Below are 26,399 nucleotides of genomic sequence, written 5' to 3'. Positions count from 1 at the left end.
ATGGAAGAAAATAACGTCCTTTTCTGTAACTGTGGTGTGCTTGTAATGAGGAGGGTTCAGACTTCTTTCACTCAAGCAGCATGGAGATTTACTTCAGAATCTGCATTTACATCAGTGCCCAGATATGTCACAATGGCCTTAGAGACTATGGTGGGAAAAACGATACAGAAACCTACATGGAAAAGAACTGAAAAGAACAGAAACTAATAATGTAGAATCAAGGAAACTCCAAGTTCTGATATGAAAACCATAGCAGAGTGAAAGACAGCAAAGACAGAAGGTAAAAATGGGTAGGAGTTCAAACACATAGCAAAAATATTTAATATACTTGAAATAAAACTGCTTTTAAGTCCTTTCACAAATGAAATAAGTGAGAATGCTGAAAAAAAAAATGGGTCAGATCATCTTTTATTAATCAGGCTTCATTCAGCATTCCTTGCCCTTTTAATGTGATAACTTCGAAATCCAGCTAAGCCTGTTGATTGTTTATGTAAATATTGAGTAATGTGTAGACCCACTACTCAATATTAAGACTACACTTAAGTAATGTGTAGACCCACTTTCTTTACTACAAATTCAAGGGACAAGAACACAAGATGGTATTCTCTTTTTCTCTCTGTCCTGAGAAAGCAACTGTCTTTGACTACCTTTCCAGCGCTGAGAGAGTTCAGTCGGATTTTATTCTCATTAAGCAGGACAGGCTGCCATTTTTTTCTGTATTGAAATCGCAGGAAAGTACGAAAGACCCTTGTCTAGATGGATTAAAGAAACCTGATTTGTCCTTCATTATTGGCCTTAACTCCAGGAGCTGGCTATTGTTCAGCATTTCTGGTTATTTTAATCTCCTTCTGAAAGGCTCTACTAACTGTGTTCATTAAACTTCATCAGATGACTCACCATTTTGTTCCTGTGAGTCATTCAATCAGTTAAAATCAGGAACACAATAGTTGCCATTTCACATTAGACTATACGTTCATGCAAAAAAGTCTAGTTCTGATGGTAATTAGCACCTGATGCTTATGGAGAAGGTTTAAATGCTGTTTCACAACTCATGCATGAACTGACTCCCAGATCATTGAATGGGAGTTGTTTGGTTTTTTTCAAATCACCGACGTATTTTCCATCATGCCTTCAATGTACCTACGCAACTTTACCATGCATTTGGGATTGTAAAAGCTTTTTAGATTATAGCAAGCCTGAGTTTAAGAACAGCCAACACTGGAATCTTGAAAGAAAACTCTATGAATGCAGAGTCCCTTACAGAGAAATAATTTTTTTAAAAATCAGAGTCTTGGCATGTGCCAACCAATTTCACATTGTCTCTTTAAGTAGCTGAAGAACATCAAGAGACCCTAAACAAATTAACTGCTTCCTGGGGAAAATCTTTCTGAATACCATCAGGAGACATATCCAGTAATCCAGTATCTACTGATGGTCAGTGTGGCGTGGTGTTGACATGCAATATGCAATGTGTTACTGTGAAGGTGAAAAGCAATTTCTGTTTTATATCACCTGTGTTAATACTGTGGGTCATTTGAATTTAAGCTACGAAGCTCTCCTGGAATCCTGAAGGGCTTATTTGCTGATTTGGCCATTTTAGTGAAAGGCCATGTCTGGTTTTCCTTTGGAAAAAAACAGGCAGACAGATGACACACCTAGAGATCTACCCTCTCCATCATGACTCTAGAAACTATCAATTACCAGAAGTGTGATATTCAACCCAGCCTTTAATTTATAGGCTCTGCAGCTCTCCAGGTGTGCTACACCGCCAATCCAGTTGCTACTGAAGAGGGAGGGAGGCATTTCAAATGGTGCAAGCTGCTGCAGCAAATCAGGATTCCCATTTTCCTTCTCTTCTGTTACTGAATGAATGTCTCAGTGTCACATCAATAAACCCATCACCAGTTCTCCAATTGCAAGGTCACTGGTCTTCTTTAAATAATGATTAGAAAGGGACACTTCTGACCTGTACAATAATTAACATTTGCATTGCACGGGAGGTTATTCTAAATCAGTCTGTATCTACAGGGAACATACGGGAGCAACGTGGGCCTTGATTTCCTGCCTGTGAAAGGGAAATGTCTTTTAAAATTTTGTTAGGAGGCTGTGAGACTGTGGGTGGTATGACCTAAAGCCACAACTGCACTTAACCGACCAGAGAATTCCTCTCCAATATTTATTAAGTGCCCCTGTACACCAGCACCAGCTTCTTGTTTTTAAAAAATGCCAGAGTTTCATATGCAAACACCCAAAGTCAGTGTATCCAAAGACACACAATACGTGTTTTTCTTTTGAGCACAATTAATATTCAGAAACCAGAAAACAATCACTCACCATCTTGATGGTTACCTGAATCGGCTGGAGACTTGCTCCGGCGCATGGGGGCTGGACTCTTTGCTGAGCTCTTCTGAGGGGTGGGAGATGACTTACTGCCCGTGGCAGTCGCAGGGCTCCCTTTCATCACCCGGCACTCTGGGGAAACAGATAGCAACCGTGGTTATGTCCCTACCTACTCTTGCTGCCTATGGCCAGGTATGAAACACCCATGGGCAGCTTAGTGCTTTGTTTCCAAAGAGCTGTAGAAAACATCAACGGCAAGGTAAAAGCTGGTATCTCCACATTTTGTCCAGAGCAGAAAGGAGACTTTTTAGGGGGAGGGCAAAAAGAAGAACAGCTTTGCTCATCTAGAGGAGTGCTGAGACAGGGTACGTCAAGATCAGGCTGGCTCCGTAGCAGAGCCCACCTCCGTACCTGTGTCCTCCCAAAGATTTTCTGCCCTTCCCTTTGCCTTGGTTCTCACCAACTAGTGAGCACAATGAAAATGGTCAACACTGGCTGAGGGAAGAATCAGGCCAAAAAACCCTTCCATGAAGACCTAGTAGTAGGAATGATGAGTGCAATTTATGCAAGTGCAGAAAGCCAGCAAACAGCTCATGGCATGACGTAAAGGTCTTTAAGTGGCAGATGGGACATCTGCCCCAGGAGGCTTTCCCCCAGCCTGAATCAACCTCTTCTGTGGTTTCAACAAGCTGCAACTTTTCAGATGTGGAAAGCAAAGAAGACAAAATGGTTTTACAAAACACGTCCTCTGTCCTGGCCACTCATCCCTTTCAGAAAGGTTTGTATAAACAAGTCTAGTAGATTTATGTACTTAAAGACATGAGCAGATGAGAACTCCAACTGTGTTCTCTTAAAAAATAAATAGGCCAGGAAGAATGGAAAATGTAAACAAGATCTTCGGTGTCCTGCAGAAGGGAACTGAAATGCTAACAAACCTCTGTGTATCCCAGGATTTCAGGCATGCCAGATCTTCAAAACCAGGGCTTATTTACATTGAAAGCGAACAGAAAAAGCACTTTCCTCCCAGTTATTAACTTAACCCAGTTAAGAAGAAGGCAATAAAAAGGGGATTTCCTTTTTGTCAAATGCTGACTGCTCTCACCTCATCTCCTACAACAGGTGTCTTCACCATGATGTGAAAAACAGGTCTTTTTTACAGACATGAATTAGATGTTCCACATACAGTTTTTTATGGAAAAGTTCAGCTCAGCATGCATGGGCTAGACTGAGGATTCCCTTGACTGGATTGCCTAATGGGAATCAACTAAGGCAGCACATAAAGGATAAATAATTGGTCAATCGAAAACAAGTTGTCTGATCTAAATGTATGTATTATCTATTTATATATCAGTATATCTATGAAAATGTAATTGCCTTAAATTTCTCCCCAGGCTTTCCTCATTCTCAGACAGTCAAGAGTCAGTCTCTTCTTCCAGATGGTTTGTGAGAGAGTTTGCTGTTGGGTCATGCAGTACAAGAATATGAAGAGAGGACACCCTGTGCTCCAGGGATACTGCATGGCGATAATTAAACCTACAATGAGTTTATTCTCTCTCCTGCTAAATGGATTTTGGAAACTGTAAATCAGGGATAGAAAAAGTTGTGTGGTTTTTTTTCAAAGGTACTTCCCTTCTCACATGTGATGCCACAGAAGGGCGTGTAGGGCTCCAGCACCGATATAGCCCCATTTTTTATACATGAAGAGCAGTAATGACTGGGGCAGGGGGGAGGTATGGAAGATAGACTATCCCTCCTCAATACTAAAGAATATAGTGTTTGATGAGACATTGTGAAATAGCCACCAGGGAGAGTGTGCAAATAACTGCTCCTGGTGTTAACCAGCCAAGCCAAAACATGGGGAAAAATCATCTTCAGTCACTGCAGAAGTAATATTTTTCAAGGCTCTTACATATAGCTGTTTAACAAAAACTGTGCAACATTTCGATCTTAGAGCACGATTCGTTTGCCCAGCCATAGGCACCAAATGCTATGTGAGATACACTAGAGTACAGCCTCCCCAGAGCGGAGTGGGTCTCCTGGTGCCCCTGTGTGATATCTGTCAATCAGATATCACATGGGTATCTCGGAAACCAAAGGGGTTTCAAAGGGTGTCAGACATCTATGTTTAGTCACCTGAATTACTCCCTAAAAAAATAAACCTAAAAAGTGAAAACACTTTATATTGCGTCTTTTCAAGAGTTTTCAAATTCATTTTCTTCCCAGGGGAGTAATTCCTTGAAAAGAAACACAGCTTTGCATTTTCCAGCACAGAAAGGCTGACTCTGAGGAATTCCTCCAGCTCAGCCGCTGCCAAGTGTCAGTACACCAGAGGCAATCACTGAGCACCTGGACATCTTGAAACAAGGTTCTAAAGGTGGAAACCTGACTGTGCTGAAGTTAGTGTAAACAGGCCTCTAAACATCACAGGCGTGACATTTCCGTGGGCTGATGCTGAAACCAGCTGGTACGAATGAGACAGAGCAACATCATCTGGAATGTGCTCAGCAACAGGGATTATAGGGCGGAAGCTGTGGTGGGCAGTCGGGAGGAAAAAGATGACATAATCCTCTCATGCTATTTCTCATTTTGTTTCCTGATGTCCTGCCAGAGTGAACATAATAACCAGCAATCCAAGCGCACGTCATCCAAACAGGCAAGAAAAAGTACCCCATGACAGAGGAGATTTTAGTAAGTGACATTCATCTGCAAGACCTCAGGACTCACAGTTCTCCTTGCAGCATCTGACTCATAACAACGAAAGATGATGGGTGTATAATGGGAAAACGCTGCTGGCTAATAGCTCCTCATCTGCTTCTTGAGAGGTGCAGGGCATCCCTACTCCCCTGAAAATACCACTGAGAGCTGCAGTTACTCGGTGCCTTCCCAACAGCAAGCTTGGCTTATTTTTGTTAGAGAAATCCAAGCTGGAAAAATCAGTAGTAACCAGGAGTGTAGGCAGAGAGATGGGCTTCTCATCAAATTGTTCTGCTAGGATTGCATCCAAACTGTTTTACAGCGTGGAACTCCCCGTGGAGCTGACTCAACTGCCGAGTGTTAAATATGAAGCTTAGATTACAGATTGCTTCCCCAGCCTGGCTTTATTCTCTGCCTGCAAAGTTTCAGCTGAACCTTGGAAACTTTCTTTGAATTACCCAAGACCATCAAATGGGTTCATCTGGAGTACACAGGTCAAAAGTACCAGCATCAAATAAAATCAGGCTTGAAAAGGAGTCATAAAAATACAGTGTTTGGAGATTAGAAGCTGCTTGACTTCCTGGTATACAGCAAAAGTCCTCTTCGGTCTTCAATGCCGAGCCAATTTGTAGCATATAAGACATCATGGGGCTCCTGTTCCTTATACAGGATACCCAGAGCTTTGGGAAATGGGCCTGAATGTTTGGAGACCACATCTTCTCCTCGCTTAAATGGTCAAATTTACATTAATTTACTCTTGCTGCACTCACTGGCACCAGCAGACAGCCCGCACTGTTGGTGTATACAGTTGCCAGGTGGGGTAGGTGGTAACTCCTACAAGCAAACTCTGAATATTCTGTGAAATTGAAGATTTCATGGGTTAACTGATCATAGAGACTCACATTATTACAGATCTGTGCTTGCAGTTGTAATAGGGACAAATAACGGTGCTGTCCCAGTCGTCCCTCCCCAAAAAGGGAATTATAGTCCTGCTTTTTGAATCAGCAGAAGAAAGCAGTGGAGAGAGTGATTTTTCTTTTAACTGTGCTTGTTCCCATTTTTTAATATTCACATGTGTACTTAAGGACAAGAATCTTCTACTGTTTAGTTCTCAAGAAAAATGTATCTATCTGACTGCAACTGGATAAAATTGAAAGGATATACACTACCAGATTTTGCAGTAAATGTCAAATGGTGTAGGAGACGATCTACTCTGACTTGGGCTACCTCAGTCAGTATTTGCCCAATTATAATATCCGCTGACTGTACAAGTATCACAAAAGGATGTTAAATTCCATGTACAAGGTCTTAAAAAACAGAACAAAAGCATGCAGCATTATTATCTGATACAAGCAACTGAATGGAAATCAAATAAAAACACAAACTGGAGATCAGTGTGTGTTTGATGTTACCGCTTTCATCCAGAGAAAAGTCATCCTGTGCATAGCGGAATTTTTCTGGCCCACAGGCGATAAACACATCATCATCCCCAAAGAAATCGTGGAGACAGGTCACCTACAGAGAGAGCAAAGTCATTCATTTTATTTTTAATTGGCAACATTCTGATGTGGCTTAGTTTTAATTTAAACAGGAGGGAGCTGCCTCTCTGCTGTTCCCCCTGTCCCACGCTAATTCCGTCCTACTTCCCATAAGCCTGGTGCACAACACACAACTTCTCTGGGCAAGTCAAGTGTAAAAGTGTAATTAAAAAAAGAGAAAAAAAAATCCCAACTACCTTGCAAATTCTATGAGGTATGGCATTTCCAATCCATTCAGGAGCTGACAGAACACATTAGTCACCCTTTTCCTGAGCTACTTCTAAAATGAGAAGCAGGGTCCCCCCCATGCCACGTTGGTAGGCAAGGCTGTGACACCACTGCCAATGCTGATGAGTATCTTAGTACCAACAGAGCCTAAAAACTCAAAGGACCGCTAAGAAGGCAAAGAGCTGCTGGGCACAGCACAGGTGCAGAAATGTGACTTTTCCTGAGCAGGCAATCTTGATGGTAGGTTTTAAAGCCAAAAGGTTTACCTGCGCCATTGAGGGAAAGGCCCAAAGTATCATTAGATGCCCTTCCCACCCAAGCATCATTTAAATCCACAGATCTACTCCAGATGTTGTGTCTTCTTCTCCCTGTTTTTGCCACCCAGACATGGGATGGTAAAGCACCATTCCTCACTGCAGAACTGCCCATCCCACAGAAGGCCGAGTGGTGGGGAAGGGGGTTACAAGGGGGGAAGGCACAAGCCAGCGGAGGGGAGGCGTGCGGCAGCCGCAAGTGTGGGAGCTCTGCCCGAGGACAGCTCTGCGGGAAAAGGAAAAGCAATAGCTTTCAGTCATTTAAAACTAAGACCCCTGTCTGGGGACACCACAAAAACGGGATGTAGAAAGCTGTTTGAGATAAACAGAAGACGTGGTCATGCTGGCTAATGACTCTGAATACTTTGCTTCTCTTTTTTGCCTTCCTCAATAGGGGGAAATGATATCTTGCAGTACCTGGAGTTCCAAACCTGTTCCTTGCCTTGCAGCATCAAATAGAAGCAAAGCACAAGATGTGGGAGCTCCAGATCCACTGATTTAATCAGAGACCTGATATCTGAGAGTTTGGAAATCTAAAAATGCATGGCAGGTCACTGGAAACATGCTATCAGGAGAAAAGTTTAAAATGCCATCGCGCTGGGAACTAGTCCCCATATTCAATTGGCAGACATCTGTAACTCTCCCTACTACTCTACAGATGATGGACTTGTTGTTTTAACAATGTTTTTAACAAAATCAAGAGGTGAACAACCAATATTCATCACAAAAACCAAGCAAAATACCTGAGTAGGTACAGGAACAAGGAAAACGGAGCAAGTTCTAAAGAGTTTGAAAAGCACGTCCTAGCGATAAATCTTATTCAAAGGGTGGGCTGACTATTGGGACACAAGGGCGCATCAGGCTTGCATCTGTCTTCTGTCCTCTTACTTCTCTGTAATTAGCTGGGAGATGAAGTACAGGATTAAATTACCATCTGCCACTGTCCTCCCAGCTGGCTGAAGAATATCATCTCACTGACTGGTGGACAACTCAACCCTCTATACAGCTAGAGGGTCCTATTTTATTTTTTCTCATAGTGTGGGAATTACAAACTCCCTAGGGATATCTGAGTGACCTGGGGCAATAGTGATGCCCATGGTTGGCTCCTTTTTATGCAATATAATATACTTGAAGGCATTGTTCCTGGGTTATTATATTTTGGTTTGTTTGAAATAGGACTCAGATTTCTTATGTTACGTTAGGAAATGTTCTTGTGGAGCGCACAGTACATGGAATGGATATTCTCTAGGCCTCTTGGCTACAGACACCTACTTCATACTTGCATGTTATTGCAAGGAAATGGGCCACCGCATCCTGTCCAATGCTGCCATCGTAACGAGAACTGAAGCCCCACGAAGATATTCTGGGGCATGTTACGACCTCTTGTTCTGTGCTGCCTTTCTAAAGTAATGGGCCTGGCTCTGCTGCAGCTCACTTTCAGCTGGAGCATGCTGCAGGAGGTACAATCTCTTATTCCTGTCTTCTGCTATCTGGCATTAAATATTGACAAATGAAAGGATATACAGGTTTTGCTGACTGAAAAAAGACTGCGGCTGCAGTCTCATTAGACCTTGCCTTCCAGATCCCAACCCACATGGGTATGGGAGACAGTAAGACACCAAGTCCAGCAGACTCCAGGTGTCTGCTGAGGACGTTAATGGCTTTGCTCATTTTAGTGAGAATATCAAGAAGGGCTGAAAAGCAACACATTCCTGCAGAAGGTGTCTCCACTTAACACCATTAGCACTTCAAGCAGGTAATACCTTTGCACCTGCAGGTATTTAGGGGCAGGAGACCTTAGTACCACTTGTCTTCCCCTCCACCACTTGTGCAGGGGGTTGGCCAGCAAAGCTGAGAGCATTGCTGTGCATCTTTTGTACCAGCCAGGACACTATTGCTGGTGACCGTTCAGCATCCACTTTTCTAAGTGCTGCAGTGTGAATAATTAGCCATTCAGGTCTTTACACAGTTACCAGTGAAATAATTGATGCAATTACACAGCAACAGCAAGATAATGATGCCAATGGTAACTCCACTGGAACCAGTGGTAATCACACAGTAACTCATGATAACGCTATTGTGTTATCTCCATGTACCTAAAGTTAATCCGAACCATCTCAGTGCAACAACTAGTGGAAAATGTGCACATCATTGCTCTTTGGAGATTTGTCATCAGTATCTTCTAGAAAATTGCCTTTTATTCAGGCTCCTGGCAAGCTGATAGGTGCTCTTCTGAGGCAAAGAAAGATGATGCTCTTCCATCTTCAGAAAATGCTTTAAAAACTCAGATGAAGTGAAAAGTAACACTGTTGTTATAGAGGAGAAAAACACTACTGAGAAAATGTTGGAAGGCCCAACTTAAAAGCCTTTGTGTAGCTATTGAAGAGGCAAGTGTTCAGCACAGCACTTGCCTCCAAGAGCTAGAGGGACAACAAAGTGCCTCTATCCAATTGACTTTGTCTAGAACTTCAGCCTGAGCTCCTGACATCCCAGCCTTCTACTAAGTACTGTGTCAGGAGGAGAAAAAATGCTCATCTACAAACACACCAGCGTGGAACATCTCCAGCATCAGCCAGCTTGGTGCAGCCCACCAGCCACACATCTGATCGCCCTGGTGAGCCCAGGGTAAACATGATTCTTTTAAAGTTCCATTTCTTCAGGAGACCATTCCAAGCGACTGCAAGATTGGCACTGACATTTATAATGGAGGTATCAGGCTGACAGCTGATGCCCAGTGTTTTGGCATGTCTGGGCACTGGGGTCTTTACAGAGGGTAGCTGCATTGCAAGGGGCTGGAGAGAGCACTGGAGATAACCGTGGGGAACCTTACTGTAGACAGAGCTGAATTTCCATGTCTACTGATCCATTTGAGCTGGACTGTGAAAAGTTAATTTCAAGCTCTGATAAATCAACTATAAAGAAGGCTTTTGGCTATCTTAATAAGGCTCAGTATTTCACACTGGTTAATATAATGTATAATTAAAGCACTGCCTAAGAGTGCCAGCTCTGGTTAAGATGCCAAACATTAGTGAAAAGCTTGCTTTTCACATCCGCATGACTTTCAAAATGGAACAAGCTGAAATCTGCTATGGCTTTGATCAAAGGTAGAATTTTCTTTGCAAACTTCAGTGAATTCCAATTTCTGTTTGTCTAAAATGAGGTCAAAAATAATTAACATTTTACCTATATGGAATTCTCCCACAGAAAAGATGACATTTCAAACCAGCACTTGGTATTACAGTCCTCCCCCTGAGGATGTGTGGCACTGATTCATTTGCAAATAATTGGGTTTGGCTCAAATACACCAGTTCACATTTGAATGCTAAGTACTATACTTATGCCATGGAAAAGACTCACGGGTTGCTTAGCTCACCCTTCAGTACAGAAACCACTGCGCAGTTAAATGTAGTGCAAAGCTAGATCATAACATAAGGGTTCAAAAATTTCCCAGGCTTTTAGATGAAATCAGAAAAAATCTCCAGGTCGTAAGTCGAAGTATTTTGCCCTTGAACTCCCCACAACCACCACAAGCAAAAGAAAGCCCAAGGAACCAAGAAAGCCTTCAGATCAAGGGTCCAAACGAGATGGAAAACTACCAGCATGCACAAGGATAGAAACCTGATTACATGTCAAGCAGAGATACTTGCAATTCACTATGTTGCATTCTTGTCCCTTCAGATAGTAGGTTATTATGTGTATTTTATAATTATGAACAGCTGGCTGGGTGAGTACTGGAGGCTAGTAAAGAATTTAGATAATCTACTTGTTGAGCTCCTAATATTCAAGAAGCAATAACTTCTGTATTTGCTTTACTTGTTCCCTTTTGTTTCCTGCTGTAACTTCCACTATTAAGAACTCACCACAACATGGTAAAAAGACAGCCAAAAAACAATCCCACTCTCATTAAATAGTGCAAACGGTTGCAAAATTCAGAAGATAACAGGTGTCACATATTATGCAGTTTTAGCTATGTTGCTTATGTTCACCACATGTGTGGTATTTTCTATTTACCTTAAATCCTATTTCTATTTACTTAAATCCTTGATCATTACTGTATGTCCCTGAAACATGCCCCATATGTGTTGCTGTCTACATAAAGTCGCTGGAGTAAACTTTCTTTGTGAAAACATGTGACATAAGTGCTGGATCTTACCGCACCAGAGCCAGCTTGCCTAAGTGGTGCCTAGAAAAAGAAAACCGCCAGGAGAAAGCCCTAGATATGCTCATCCCTGAAGGACATGAAGTTAAAGAGGACGCAAGTTGGACCACGGGCTGCTCTGCTGGGATAGCTGGTTCGAGACCTTGTTAGCCAGTATGGAACATTGCAGGGTTGTTCTTGACAAGCAAGGCCAAACCTCTACCCTGCATTAACTGTTTTAGGGGATTTCAGTGACTCCAGAATAACCTTATAAGTCTTCTTATCTCCATTCTTCAAAAGTCTTTTTTCTCATGTTTTCTCAGAAAAAAAAAAGAAAAAAAAACAAATGAAAACACTACAAGTCTCTCCCCAGGCAGTCTGGACTGTTTTGAAAGTGTATGTTCTGCCTTAGCTTACTCTGATCTACTATTCTAATTATATCCAATAATTAGTCTGGAACACCATGAAAACCCTGAAAGAACGTTCACATCAACAAAAATTTATCCCAGCTGATAACCTGAAAATCATTGTTTTTAAATGCTGCATTTTGCTCTTAGCTATAAATTTATTAAAGCACAAGACAAAACCTGATAGTAGCCTGCTAGTGCAAGGACCTGTGCTGCTACTTGAAAATGGTGATTTTGTTGGTGACTGTTACCATGCACCCTTAGCAATGAGACTGGAAGCCATCAAATTAGTAAGATTTTGTCTTTTTCCATTTTTAAGTCTAAAAGCATTTTTGTTTATAACAAAAATTAAACTTGTGTATATAATTACAGTAGACAGGATAAATAGCATTGATTTCCAAGATATATGTGCATGCCTTTGTTTAAAGGAGGATAATATTTAATTTGAAATTCAGGATTAAAAAGACAATATTGACTTAAAAAGGATCATACTGCATGAAATGTTTTCTCTCCAATTCCTGTACCTTAAGCAATTCCAGTGAAGGAAGTTAAATCTTCACACTCCAGTCGATGAGGCACAAATTTATTTCTTACAAAATAATTATTTCTAATAGATTTGATGGTAACATTTTTCTTTGTGTCAAGGTTTGTTTTTTCAAAAACTTTATAATATATATTATGGAAGAAATAGAAGTTGGTAGAGATTAACAGAGATTTTAGGGAATACAAAACTGTTTGCAATTCCTTAGGTTTTCATTAAGTGTGGTTTCTTTTCTCGTTAAATGAAATCCTTTCCTGCTTATATTAGAAAAACCTTCCCTGAGAGGACAATATAGCTAGGATTTCCAAGAGGGGATTTCTGCAGTGACAGTCCATTAGTGTCTGCTGCAGCAATTTTAATTGCAGAAAGGAAAGAGACGGCCTTCTGAGAGATGCTGAGCCTTCTTGTTCATTTTAATACGGTAGTTGTAGAACTAAGCATTTTTCAGGATTTTGACAAAATGGAGCTTGCCTTAAGCATCTCTCTGGATGTGAGCTCACAGTTTGCTGAAATATCTGTGATGCTACAGATATTCTGAGTTCACCTGGAAAAGGAGCAATAAATATGCAGGATATACACCTGCACAGTGAATAACTGGCTATTTCTACCATCCTCCAGGAGGCAGCAGCAGTATTTAAAAACTGTAATTCATTAATAAATAAAATAATTAAAAAGAATTAGAAATCAAAAGCCTGAAAACTTCAGCCTTAGTCTGAATCACCTACCAGTGCAGAACCTCCTGTGCTTTAAAAGGGTGTTGTGAGTAACCAGCTCCTGCTGTTCCCTTTCATAATCTGCAGAATAACAGAGTTCACTGTGTCTGCCTGGCTAATGGGTTGCCCTCACTGTCACTCTCTACAACTCCAAGTATGAACATCGTCACAGCAGTAACAGGCTCCAGCCACATTTCGGTTGCTTTCACTGCTGGATCGAGCTCTGCAGCTCCTGTGGCTGCCACTTTAGCAGGAGGCCTCCAGTAGCCTGGATTGGCCACCACTGTTTGCCAAGAAGACAACAGAGCACGTCTCTGAAGAGGAATACATCACCAAGAGGGTTAACTGAACTGTCTTTTTCACCTTTTGAGAAATGTCTTTATCAGAGGTTTCTATTTTTAGCTGATGGAGCCAGGTGAGGCTGAATGATAAATGATCAGACACTGTAGCTAGTGATTATTCAGACCAGTGATTTATGTACACAGTCCTGCTTCCAGACTTTCCATCTCTTCCTTATGTCATGGAATGAGGAAAGACCTCTGCCTAAATGGTTGGCAGAGGTCTGGTAAAGGAGATTTGGAATAACACCATCACAGGTTCGACCTGGGGGCTGAACATCTTCCACCTTGGGGACTGTCATCTTTAACCAACTGCTTGACTCTGCACATCTTAGGATAAGTGAGGGCCAGTGCAAGGCTTCTTTCTCTGCTCCTCTCTCCCTTAGTCATAATGACTTTGTTAACTGTTCTCTCTGTAATATCCCTCCTCTTTAAGAATTCAGACAGCAGAACAGAAAGCGATACCAGTACATAGGTAGCTTCAAACTGTTCCTTAAGTTTCTGCTCAAAGAAAAGGTATTTCCTTTTGCTTTCTTTAAATCATCATACTTCTTCAGCTTGTAGGCTTCCCGAGTTCAGAACAGGGGAAAAACTGTCTTCAGAAACAGCTTCCTTTAAGGCCAAAAAAACCACAGAAAACAATTTGCATGCCATACACACATAAAAGCCTAAAATCCAGAGCAGAATTGAATTAAGACATACTCTTATTTTCTAAGTTGTTTTGATAAATACTGTAAAATTGAACAGATCCGACCATCTGTTAGCTAAAGACAATTAACGTATTTTAGCTGCCTGCTCATATCCTTTCTCTTTCAGCACTAGATGCTAGATGGAGCTAAGGAAGTCAGACTAGCAGCTAGACAGGCATTGAGAGTTAACTGAGAATGTAACTAAAATCTGTTTAAACTCTGTTTTAACTCAAACCAAAAATCCAATAGACTTATTTATACTCCAACACCTGTACTCCAAGTCAAATTGGCAGTGGTATATTTATTTCAGGTTTGAGGAGCCAAAGTTCAAAAATCACAAAGGCAACTGTGCTTTACAATTAGTCAGTTGGGTGTTTGCCATCAATAAAGCACGGTGCAGAAACCAAACACATACAGACTTGTCCACAGGAAGACTCAGCAAGGTCATGCGCCAGAGTGAATATTGGGAATTAATGAACATGCAGAGTAGACTTTAAATGAACTGCTTTCTCTTCTCTGACAAGCTCTTCACCCCATGTCCAGAAAGAAAAAGATTTCAGAAGATTTAAGGTGTTTAGGGGATAAGATGGAAAATAAAGATGTTGATATTGGAATGCACAGCACTTAATACATTTTTTTTTAACAGTCTGAAGACTGCAAGCCCAAAGCAGACACTGAATTGATTTACATTTTATTAGATTCTGGTTTCCTGCATTTAAAAAGAAGAGATGCTTGGATTGAATTATTTCTTTAAAGTATGCACACACCCACTCAATAGATTCCACATTTGCATTCACAGAAAGAGAATTACTTATCCACTTTTATGAAAAAATACTGCTTAAAATGGATAAGCAATAGAAAGATGAGCAGAAAAAGCACAGATGACATTAAAAAATGGATCTGGAGCACTCCTGCATGCCCAGCCCATACCATAGAAGTATGCGCAATTACACTTTGGGGGACCCTTCTCTGAGCTACCCAGCAGTAAGGGAAGGGGACTCTGTCATCTGCTCATCCATCTCTGCTCTCCTAGGCCACCAAACATCCATGTGGAAACCTGGGAAGACCATGATCGTGCTGTCCCCTCACTGTTTGAGCCATCATGAAGGGTAGGAAAAATAATCTCTACCATCTAGGTTTCAGGGCCCATAATCTGACCTCTCAATAGAAACATGCAGTGAGATTTCCATTCTTTAAAACATTATTCAGAGATCTCAACAACTTCTTGTATTCATGGAGAGCCATGGCTTACATTTAAGCCTACATAGTTTGATTGAAACAATCAAATTCCACTCTTCTATAGAGATTTTTTATTTCTCTTCTCACCTTCAGAAGAGAAAATTCTGGGCAAGTCAGCACGATCAAGTATTTTCTTTGATGCAAAAGGGAATTTTTACACCTTTTTATTGATGAAAAATGCAGATCCTCTTAATTAGGCTGTATAACTACAGTAGGTTGATTATGAGTGCTTCATGTCCATTTGGACTATTTTGTTATAACGCGACTAAACCAGAGTAGGTAGGCCAACTTCTGACCAATATGCATTATTTCTATAATAAGCATTTGTGATGCTTATTTAAGTGGACTAAGAAATATTCATGCATGTATGTGCACAGCAGCTTGTAAGACTTCATGCATCTCAAAAAGGCTGCAGAACAAGGTGCCTGTTTATTTAAGTATTGGAAATGGATAAGTTTGAAATAGAATAGAATAAAAAGCAAGGGGGAGGAAGGTCAATACCCAAGCTACCCAGTAGGAATGTTAAAGCTGAATTTAATATATCTGGTGAATTAGTGGTGCTTCCAAACTGTGTGAAATCCAATTAGCCTCTGGAAGAAAGGTTAGTTTGTTATCCCCATTCCCTATACATATGGAGGGGACTATGAAACAGATATTCAGGCTGTTGATTCTTTTTACCTAGAAGAAAGGCTTGCTCTTGCATTCATGGGGGTATTAGGCTGAGGACAAATGTGCTGTGCAGTTTGGGGGCATAAGGAGCGCAGCCATCAACACCAATATATAAAAGATTACCCTTTCTCCAGTCAGAAAACCATAAAATCAGAAATTCTAGGTAACAGATTAAGACTATGAAAGGAAAGATTTCCAGCACAAATTGCCCCAAAACAGGTAGCACTTAAGAATTCAGAGAACTGTCAAACCATTCTTCCTAATCGTCCCCCCTCGTCACTCTTGAGAGGAAACAGTAATTCTGTCTGGACTACAAAAGACCATCAGAGACTTTGGAAGTAGCATGACTATTCGACCAAGGTCAAGCAACACTAATTGAAACTGCAGTCTTGAAAGTAGGGGCACAGGCAGCCTATCAACCTACTCAAGGCTAAAGAACCAACGGGCTGGAATTTCCAGTTAATGGGATTTCCAGCAACAAGATCCTAAAACCTATAGCTGTTGCTGATCCTATTGTGAGTATCTTCATAAAAGAGAAAGGCTTTTGTTCAGCTTTGTGCGAGTTTTTCTTTAACTGTAACAATGGTACTGATGGTGATGGAGAGGCATTGGTAAATAGATCCTCACCCTGGTTAAAACACAAACAAAACACCCTGTACCAGAATTGAATGGTTTGGTGCGTGCCTGCAAGCAACCCCCTCCATCTTCAGGGAGCACAGAAAGAATATTGCCATTAGCTGACCAACAGGCCCAGAAGGGTGAAAAGCTACACCAAGCATTTACTGCTTGTAAGGAAGCTCTAAGGGGCCGGAGGAGACCAACAGCCACACCCTGACTTTGTCCCACAGCTGGTCCCTTATCTCTGTGCCCCATGCCACAGCACCCACCTGGTGCACGAGGAAGTCAGAACCAGCATCCCCACTGCCACCCCTCTGCCTGCTGACTTGGTTGGGGAAGATGGTGGGAAAGGGAGGAAGTAAAACTGTAGTTGTAAACTAGTAGTAAAAACAAGTAAAACTGCTCTCATCCCCACATGCAGTGTGTGTTGTCTGCTTAAAAGACTAAGATGACATCTCTGCTTTCCTCACCCACTAGAGGGGTGCCCTGGGAGAGTCTTTCCCTCTTCAATGTCTTATAGGTGTTCCTGGCTCCTGCTCCTTCTTTTCTCTTATTAGTCAGCATTATGTAAAAATATTTCCTTCAGTTAATTACTTCATGGTCAGATGCATCAAGAACTTAATTCTCAGCCCAAACATTTCAAAGGACAGTACACTGGCCAGCTACCAAAGAGCTCCCTTTGTACTTTCACCCACCTGGGTACGGTTATGGACTTCAGCCCCGTACAGCGGTGGCCAAAGATGAACCCTCACCGGGGGACAAAACTGATTTATTCATGCATTTCCATTTTCCAGGGATAAGTCCACTGTCTTGCAACCCACCCGTTCTGCCTAACTACTGCCCAGCATGTAGCCATGGAAGCAGAGGGCAGCATGCCACAGAGTGCAGAATAAAATTCTGGCAAAATGAAGAGGATTACACAGTTGTACGAAATAGCAGGATTTGTTCCTACAGCTTCTTTGTGATGTGGTGTAAAGAGACATAAGAGAGGAAATTCTGTCTTTGATAATCACCCAGAGTGACAAAGGAAATTATATTAAATATGAACAGATTTGGGTTCCAAGTAACAAGTGAATGTGTTTTACTCACTGAGGCAGTATCTCTTTAAGAAATGTAATTATTCGACAGTGTTGTGAGTCCTGCTGACATCACTAACTTCCTTCCAAGATAAGTGCTAGGGAAAAATCAGTGTCAGACTTGCCTTTATTATTAGTGCATCAGGAGAGCTTGAGGACACTTCAGTTTAAGTCAGGCATCAGCACTGACTTTGAAGGCAGCACATTTCGAACTGGCCGTGTCTCCCCTAGCACAGCAGCACACTAACACACTTCACTACGGATAACCTTGTCTTCCTTGGCACTTGTGGTAGACTGCATATGTTAATTAGGATTATGGCAATGTATTATCAAAATTTTCCTGGGGAAGGTGCACTCTAACTCACTTGTAATTAAAAACCTTTTTTGACCAGTCAAGACTATTCTGTCAATTCAGCTTATGCACATATTTGTATCTAAGCCTGCACTAGTTTTATTCAGGGTCTAGGTCTCCAACTACACAGCCTTTCAAACATCTCTGCTATTTTTATTATATCTAAAGATACTACTTCTATTAATTAATTCTTGGATGTGCCACTGAGCTCATATTTTGTACAGGTCCCCTTCTGTTTTGTTCAATATCTGCAAAATCCAAAACACTTTCTCATCAAAGGAGATGTCAAAAAAGCTAACATTTTTACTTCATGCTATCAACTTTAGTGGAAAAAAGACACAAGTGTGAAGTATTCAACCTTCAAGTCATCCTTCCTAATACGCATCTCCAAACCCGACAATGAACAAACCATCCTGTCCTCCAACAGTGTAACTTCATTTGCAGCCTATGGATCCAAGTCAGCCTAATTCTTGAAGAAGATGAGCAGATGCAACCAGTTCTGTATCTAATTAACACTGGCTTTGCATTTCACCCCACTCATAGCATCAAAGCTGTTGCTCAATTGCTAAAATATTCTGTAAAGGCTTCTAAAGGCATTTTGACTAGCTAAATATCAATGTTTGCAAGGATCTTTATTACATTGTTAATTCTGGAGATTAATGGGAATTAAAAATTGTGGCCTTTAAAAATTAAATTCTAACAGATGCTACATTAAATCTAAAGGAAAGTAACAATTGCTATCAAGCTGTTCTTTCAGGGAGTTAAAATTTCTTCCGTAATTATAATTCTGAATATGTTCTTTGTGTTTTGGGAGATTTCCTGAATTTATAGCAAATGCATATGCCCTCCCTATCAGAACAATTTTGTTTTCACCCTAATTTCTGTTAATCTTTGAATAAAGCTATTAATTTTTTTCTAATTAACAGGTCTTTTCAATTCAGCTGACAGCTAACAGAATAATGGAAAATTCAGCATTATGTCCTGAGCTAAACCATATTAGGGTAGAAATTAACAATGTTAAGCAGGCTGTGAGATAAAAATACTTTGTACAGAACATGCAGCGAGGCTGCTGAAAATGAATGTCCCAAAGCCTCTCACATGGAAATGCCTTTTTTTTTCTTTTTAATTTGAACTACATCCCATCCCTTCCATGTCTACAGGACCAATGACAAGTTCTGGCTTAGTATGCAGTAATGTTAATGGAATAATTGATGCAGGAATACTGAAATAGATGGTGTGTAAAATGGCAGGCTGCATAATTGTCTGGAGTGAGTTCAAGCATTCCCGCAGTGAAAAATAGTCCTGTTTTATAATCCTATCACGTCTCCTTGCTGCTGTGTAGCAAGCAAATTTCATTTGGAGATGATCCCAAGGTGCAGTTGATTTACTAGGGGGATTCCGAAAGGCAGAAGGTTAAAGCCTTCTTGCCCCAACTAAATAGCACCTGGGAGAGGTATTAAAGGGTCCACACTAATTTTGGGAGTATCATTCAAATTACATCATTATAATAAATGTATAGCACATCAGGGTGAATATTTGCCATTGAGCAGTGGCAGAAGAGTACCTGATTAAAAAAAAAACCACATTCTTTATGAATCTTTTACCTTTCTTTTTGAAATTTAAAGTATTATGCGAATAATGGAAGAAGGGAGACAGAAAGGAGTTTTAAAAATTATGATGCAATTAATTTCTGTTTCTGTGAAACATGCATGAACCATTATATTCGGATGGCATTTCTCATAAAATAAGTTGTAGACTACTGAAGCAATTAGAAACTAATTGCTATGAGATTCCCCCAGAGATACATGATAAGAGAAACAGGAGACAGCCAGAGACTTACAAGCAGAACTGTATCTGTTTCTTTCCCAATCTCTAAGAAATAGCAAATTCCACTTCTACAGGTGCAGAGGTGAGTATGTGAGCTCACAGATCAGCCAGCTGCAGAGGGTTGTACACATTTACATCCCCTTTGTGCACTGTCTCCGGGATAATTGGGTACTACTTTTCTTATTTGAACCACAGAAATAACACATCTGGATTTTTTCCTCCTTTCTCCATTGCTGCATGAATTCATCAGCTCTTCACCTACCCTTCACTCTTCATCTCTTCCTCAGCCCTCTAGACTGACTGTGTCATTTCCATGATAAATGGATCCTTTCTGCTGGTGTGAAGAACACAAGCCTGGCATCTGCCCATGCAGGGCTTCTCTCTGCTGCCGCTGACACTAACAGGAACTGGACTGAGCTATTCATTCTCAACGGCATCTGGTGTGAGACAATAATGAGCACAGATAGCACCTTGCAGTAGTCTGTAGATTCTTTCCTGCCCCGACCCTTCCTGCCAATCCTCATCTCTGCAGAAAAGAAAGTGTTTCTTGTTCCTTGCAGATTTTGAGTCAGCTTCTGGTCTCACTTTTGCACCCAACAACCCTGGGTCAAAGCACCAGTTCCAAGTCCTCATTGTGACTGTGAAGATTAGTAACTTTGCAACTAGAGTTAAAACAAAAGGATGTTAAATAACCCTTTGTTAGGTTCAGCAAAGCTGATACCTTAATATCGGTTAAAAGATGCAGGTGTTTTGTTTGTTTGTGGTGGTGTTGTGGGGTTTTTTTAAATTTTATTCTGGATGCCAAGAAAGAAACAAGGCTTGCCGTCTGTTCATGGTGGAAATGCTGCTCATACATAAACTCATATGTAGACACTGCGTAAAGACTGAACATACAGTTATGAAAAGAAATGTAAACAAAAGGACCAAATCTGTATTGGCATACAAGGCCCCTGGTACAAATCTACTGAAGTTAAAAGAATTATACAAAGCATCAATCTGACTTTACTCCCTGATTATACTGACAGCACTTCTAAAACTTTGTATTTTTATTTTTTTCCCCTCAAATGTTTTAGAGCTTCCCTTTGCTCCCTTCCCCTTTCATCCCAGATCATTTTTGACAGGTAATCCAGCAATATCAGCCTCTCCTGTGGAGATCTTCTCTATACCCACAGTGGTATGCTTTCAATTTGCTCCAGCACTCTAATAAACATCTAGTGCAGACAGTGTGGGCTGAGCTTTTTTAAGAAACGTTGAATGTCTGCAATTCCAGTTGGTTCAGTAAGAACTACAGAAACACAGCATCTCTGAAGCATGGGATAGCAGGAGTAAGCGGAGAGAGGTAGTTGTAACAAGATCAGTGCTTTATTTTCATTGGTGTCTCTGAAGAAATACTGTTCAGTCCAGAATATATATTTCCATAGGGAATGTGGTGCTAGAGTTCACTGAAATGTCACTGTACTAAACCAACTGCCCTTTTTCTTTCCCTTATTTTTGCCTCTGTACCAAGAGGCAGTAAAGCATCTGTGACCAAATAAGGCAACACATGAACATCCTTTAAAAAAATTTAAAAATCATATCCTGACAATTAGCATGCTGGTGCAGTCAGTTCTTGGAATCTACCATGATACTTGCACACTAGAACGATTTAACAAGCATTTTGCTTTTGCTGTGCTGTCTTGAACTCAAACATGCCGAAGTAATTTAAAAAACTTGACACTGTTTTTCCTTTGTAGTCCAGGCTAAATATTTTGTTTCTTTCCTCAAGAGAATACATAATCCACACCATTGTATTGTTTTTGTTCCAAGGCAGCTTTCTTGGATAAAAAAGAAAAACTAGCTCTGGCTGCCTAGAAGAAAATTAGCCTTAAATAATGAATGGTATATTTTTCTCTGCAACTGCTTTTCACTTCTTTGTAATACCTAGGCAAGTATTAAATTTTCTTATCAAGCTGACTTACATGTAAAAAGTTTTACTGAGAAGTATGCTGTCCATTTTCCCTAGTTATCTGATCTGGTTCTGTAGATCCAGCCACTGTCCCTCTAGTCTGTTGCATTAAGTCACAGTTTTTATTTGGTTGAGTTCTGACCATGGCAATCACTGTTTTGGCACACACACCGTGTTCTGTACGGGGCTCTTGCCAAGCACAGGACCATGCTGCTCGGGAGCCGCGGGTCACTGGGAAGCAGTGGGCAGCTCTCCAACGCAGAGCTTCCTGGTAGTTGTATAAGAACCAAACTTTTCTGGTCACTATTAGTTTAGCCAGATGCTATTTGCATCCAAACTTCCTCCACTGGAAGCAAACCCAGACTGTATCAGTATACAATTATTTAAGGACTACCAGGTGTTCATATAACTAAGCCTAATATCACAATAAGAGATTGACTCATAAGAAAAAGTGGTTTTTTACATTACTCTGGCTACTAGATGTAAAATTTAGGCCAGTGGTTGGCAGATAAAGTTTCCAGTCTTTTCCTGAACAGATTTTTCTTCTCTTCAGGATGTAAATGGAAATCTGGGAAGTCTTATCTTACAACCTGAGCCTTTGTTTTTGTAATCCTCTTTAAGGTACCCAGCTCACCTATATTGAATTAAAAATAAAGCATCAATATTGTAAGTCTTTCCACTGTGCTCCAGTGGTACACTCCAATTCTGCCTTAAATGGACAAGTCTGAAGAGACCCTAGGGGTGCTTATTCAGTCCTTCACATCTCCTTTAATACTGGTGCAGGATGTCTCATCCACTGTAACACCAGAATTTGGTCTTTGAACCTGGTTAGTACTACATCCAATGAGACACATGGGCAGGTTTGAGCCCTAGATATGCTATCAATGCTTGATAGCTGCTCTAATAACTGTATGTGGTGCAGAACTTGAACAATGTGACATATGTACTTTTAAGTGAATAAGACAATGAGATACAAATGGCAGTAGTATTACATATTGTGGTGCCTGGGGTATAGTAGTAAGCCATGTGAAAAATAATGCCATTCGATATAGAATTTCCTTGCACTAGATTTAATTTTGCATGTGCTGATGAGAACCTGGCCCTTTTTTAGCAGGTAGCATCATACTGACACACAAGAAAAGGCATTCTATTTAAATTGTATATGTATTCATTTTACCGTCATTTCCCACTCACAGTTATAGCCACTAATAAGACGACTATTGCTCTCTTGTTTGTGTATATAGACCAGATTGCCATTTGGGGGTTAATGAATGATAGCAAGTGGAAGCATGAAAATAAAATTAGCAATGCCCAGAGCAACCCACTTTATCAAACTCACCAGTTTATAGGATTAGCAATGGATTCAGTGCAAATCTCTGCTATGGTTATTATAAGCAAGATTTATGCCAATTAGCAGTAACAGTGCAGATTATTTGGGAAGAGCACTGACAACAGTTAAAAGCTCCTTCTACTTTAAACTATGTTGTTAGGACAACCATTTCAAGCATTCACGTCCACTTATAAGACTATTTTTACTCATCTCCCAAGTGCTATTTAATTTCTTACGTGCATTCATGGCATTGTTTCCTGAGGCAGTAAAGATGACTAAATCATTCCTTTTCTAAGCTAAGTCTTGCAGTAGCTACTCTCAACCTCTTTGGATTCAGGTCAGGTTGCTCTCAGCAGAATCCAGCATGTATTACATTCTTCACTCCTCTATAGCAGACATGATTCTGATCACACGGAGCTCAGTGGGAAAATTGCCCACTGACTTCAACACGCATTGGATCAGGCCCTAAATCCCCATAGCAATCAAGAGACCTGAAGGAAAGAATTACAGTAATCTATTGGTAGATGCCACTTGACCAGTGGAAGACTTTGGCCTGTCTCCACGAGAGGAATATTGCTGATAGCATATAGCTCCAGGCTTCTGCAACATGCAGTTCTCCTGTGGGCATGAGGACAGCAAAGTCCATATATACATATAATTGATAATCTGATTAGAAAATGATAACTTTATGGAAGGTAGACTTTTCCCATATACTGTCATGCCTACAAGACAGGGAAAAGGCTGAAGCCAGTACCATTGTAGACAAAAACACCCCTTGGAAAATCAAGTTTGATTCACTTGGGGGGGCGGGGGCAGGACCTTTTGTTCTGCTTCTCTACAACCAAGTTCTAATAAATTACTAACTCCCACGACAGTATCCTCTCATCTCTGCACAACAGCTTATTTGGAGCCACAGGGGATGTGTGAGCTGGTGCCACTCTGCAGCACCTGCAGGGGCAAGGATGGCGAGTTTGGTCTAATTCCATACATGCACATGTTACAGATACACTGACAGAAACCCTCTGCTTTTGCTCTAAAACAGTTGATACTCTCTTAGCCAGTTTATCCTGAAAAAAAGCTGGTTAATATAACTAGTTATTTACAACTGTGACAATTACATTGAAGCAATTTGTGTGCGGATATAATTATGTTCCTAATGAAGATTAACTTAAATTAAATGCTTTTAATTACAATTTACACAGCCTTTGGCTATTGTGCAGACAGTATTCTGACATTTATGCCTCACCAGAAATGAGATTTATACTTCGCTGTGTCAAAGCTGACCGTAATTATTTGCTGGATATTTGATGTTAGATGCTGCTGACATTGCAAAAGGTTTCAGTGCTGTAAACCACAGTGCGGAAGGATTAGAGATTGAACTTTTGTCAATCACTTTCATGAGCCATTTGCTCAAACTGATAACTCTCCATCTGCCTTCATGATTGCAAGTACTTCTACCTGTCTGCTCCAGCTTTCTCCAAACCAGAGAGAAGGTTGCTCAGCAGGAGCATGTGGAGGCCTGCATATCTGTACAATTTGCCAAAGTCCCTTCTTCTCAACATTAAATCAGGAGAAAAACAACTATGGGAGCCCAGCATATATATTAGATCCAAATTTGAAAAATTAATTCCAAAGGATCCTTAGAGGCAGCATCTTCATTATTCAGAAAATCTTGGCATGTAAACTCCACCTACCAGCATTCAAAAGGAATGAGTGATCAAAGCCAGATTACAAACTCATTAGTGATTAATCTGTCTGGAAAACCTTCCCTGATGCATTGCAGGAATATGATAGTAATATCATTAATAGTAATAGTTAGAATAGGATTATGGCCAAAACCATACACAGCTACTAAGAAACATGACCACAGGAGCCTTGGAGTTTCATTCCCAAAGACATCTTATTTGGTGGAGATGTATTCAGAGCTCTGTGTCCTCTGAATCACTATGGCCACTGTGCTAGAGACCTTTGCAAGCCTTAACATCATGTTGAAGAGTTGGTAATAAGAGGCCTTAGCATTGGAATGCATTGCACTCCCAGAATTGCAGTGTCTTGCAGGTTCCTAAGTTATTGCCTCCGTTATGCCCTGTGCAACTCTAATGCCTTTGGTAAAATGGAAGATGACATATGAACTGGGCTCAGGGCTTCTCCTTTTGGGGTCTGCCTCGTTCTTTCTACGGTGTTCTCTCAATGTGTCGGAATGGGAATGAGTTACAGAAAATATTTCATCTCTCCTCCCTTCTTTCTGTCAGAGACTGTCATAGAAAAGACTATCACTCTCTGTACACATGCAACATACTTCACTTCCAGGCTGGACATCCCTGTGGCTTGAAGCCTGCATCAGCACTTTGTCCTTCCCCAGGAGGCCATGACAGCTCCCTGCCTACCCTCCTTTTGAAGGGGAAATGAAAAGGTGCTCAATTCCCCTTTAAAGCATAGTCTCAACATAGGGAAGGAGTGTTTTGTGCAGTAAGACACAGCGTGGAAGCTCTCCAACATCTGCACTGGGCTAACATGCAATGGGGCTTCTCCATAAGCCAAAGTTACAGCCTTCCAGAGTTGTTTCAGTTGAGAGTCATGCTTATCGCACTTAGTATTCATTCCAATACATATTTCATCATGTTAATACATATTTTATTGTACTTTTTGTACCAATTCTTCTAGCATGTTGCTTTTGCAATGATGCCTAATAACCCATGATTGCATATAGCCCTGTGTGCATGTTTGTGACTTGTGCAATTCCCTCCTGTCCCTAGGAGGGACCAATCTTTCCAGATGCCTATACTTGCTATGTACTACTTCCAGTTTAGTTCTCTCTTCTTGGGTTTCTCAGCCCACGTGTTCTCCATTATAGCAAGAGTGACTCCATATCACGTCTTCCCAGCTCCACTCAAGCCATTCCTACAAACTTAAACACCGTTCAGCATGGTTCTAGATGTAACATCTATGGCCACTCTACCCATATAAACCAGGTCTTGTAACTTTTACTTTCACCCACAGTCCTCCTGGTTGGAATAAGTTTTATTCACAGAAATGCAGATTATTATTTGGTAAAATATTAAGAAAAATGCATATTTGCACAAAAGATAAACCAAAGCTCGTCATCAATCTTTTTCTGAGCTGCTATTTCTGACATAAGAGACTGGCTCATAGGCTGGCCATTGCTGGAAGTGCACCATACTCTGAAAAATTAAGCAAGGGAAACCATGAACATTTGCTGAAGTACATTATTTCCAACATGTTATTTGACCCGCCAAAGAAGTCTCCTAGCTTTTGAGAGCTCTGCAAGAAGAACATATAGTATAGTCTGACGATTCAGCTGTCTCATTCCACAGTCCAAGCTAATCCTGTAAAGAAGTATCTGAAAATACATAAAAGTGCATGTCTGCAGAGTTGTACATGT

At 40.8% G+C, this 26,399-nt stretch overlaps 1 protein-coding gene across 1 annotated transcript in view; it reads right to left on the bottom strand.

Annotated features, from left to right (window-relative positions):
- Nucleotides 1–2,334: 2,334 nt before the first annotated feature.
- The window catches only part of DCX (doublecortin), a gene marked incomplete at its 3' end in the record, with an annotated part of 62,216 nt that continues 38,151 nt past the window's right edge, over nucleotides 2,335–26,399 (bottom strand). Inside the window, exons 4-5 of the mRNA XM_009577055.1 lie at nucleotides 6,447–6,549; nucleotides 2,335–2,472 (exon numbers count right to left, since the gene is read on the bottom strand). Coding sequence (XP_009575350.1) covers nucleotides 2,335–2,472; nucleotides 6,447–6,549 — 241 coding nt within the window. The remainder of the gene's footprint in view (nucleotides 2,473–6,446; nucleotides 6,550–26,399) is intronic.

The sequence above is a fragment of the Fulmarus glacialis genome, unplaced genomic scaffold (assembly GCF_000690835.1).
Source record: "Fulmarus glacialis isolate BGI_N327 unplaced genomic scaffold, ASM69083v1 scaffold16424, whole genome shotgun sequence".
Classification (NCBI taxonomy): domain Eukaryota; kingdom Metazoa; phylum Chordata; class Aves; order Procellariiformes; family Procellariidae; genus Fulmarus; species Fulmarus glacialis.
This window is presented reverse-complemented; position numbering and strand designations above follow the sequence as displayed.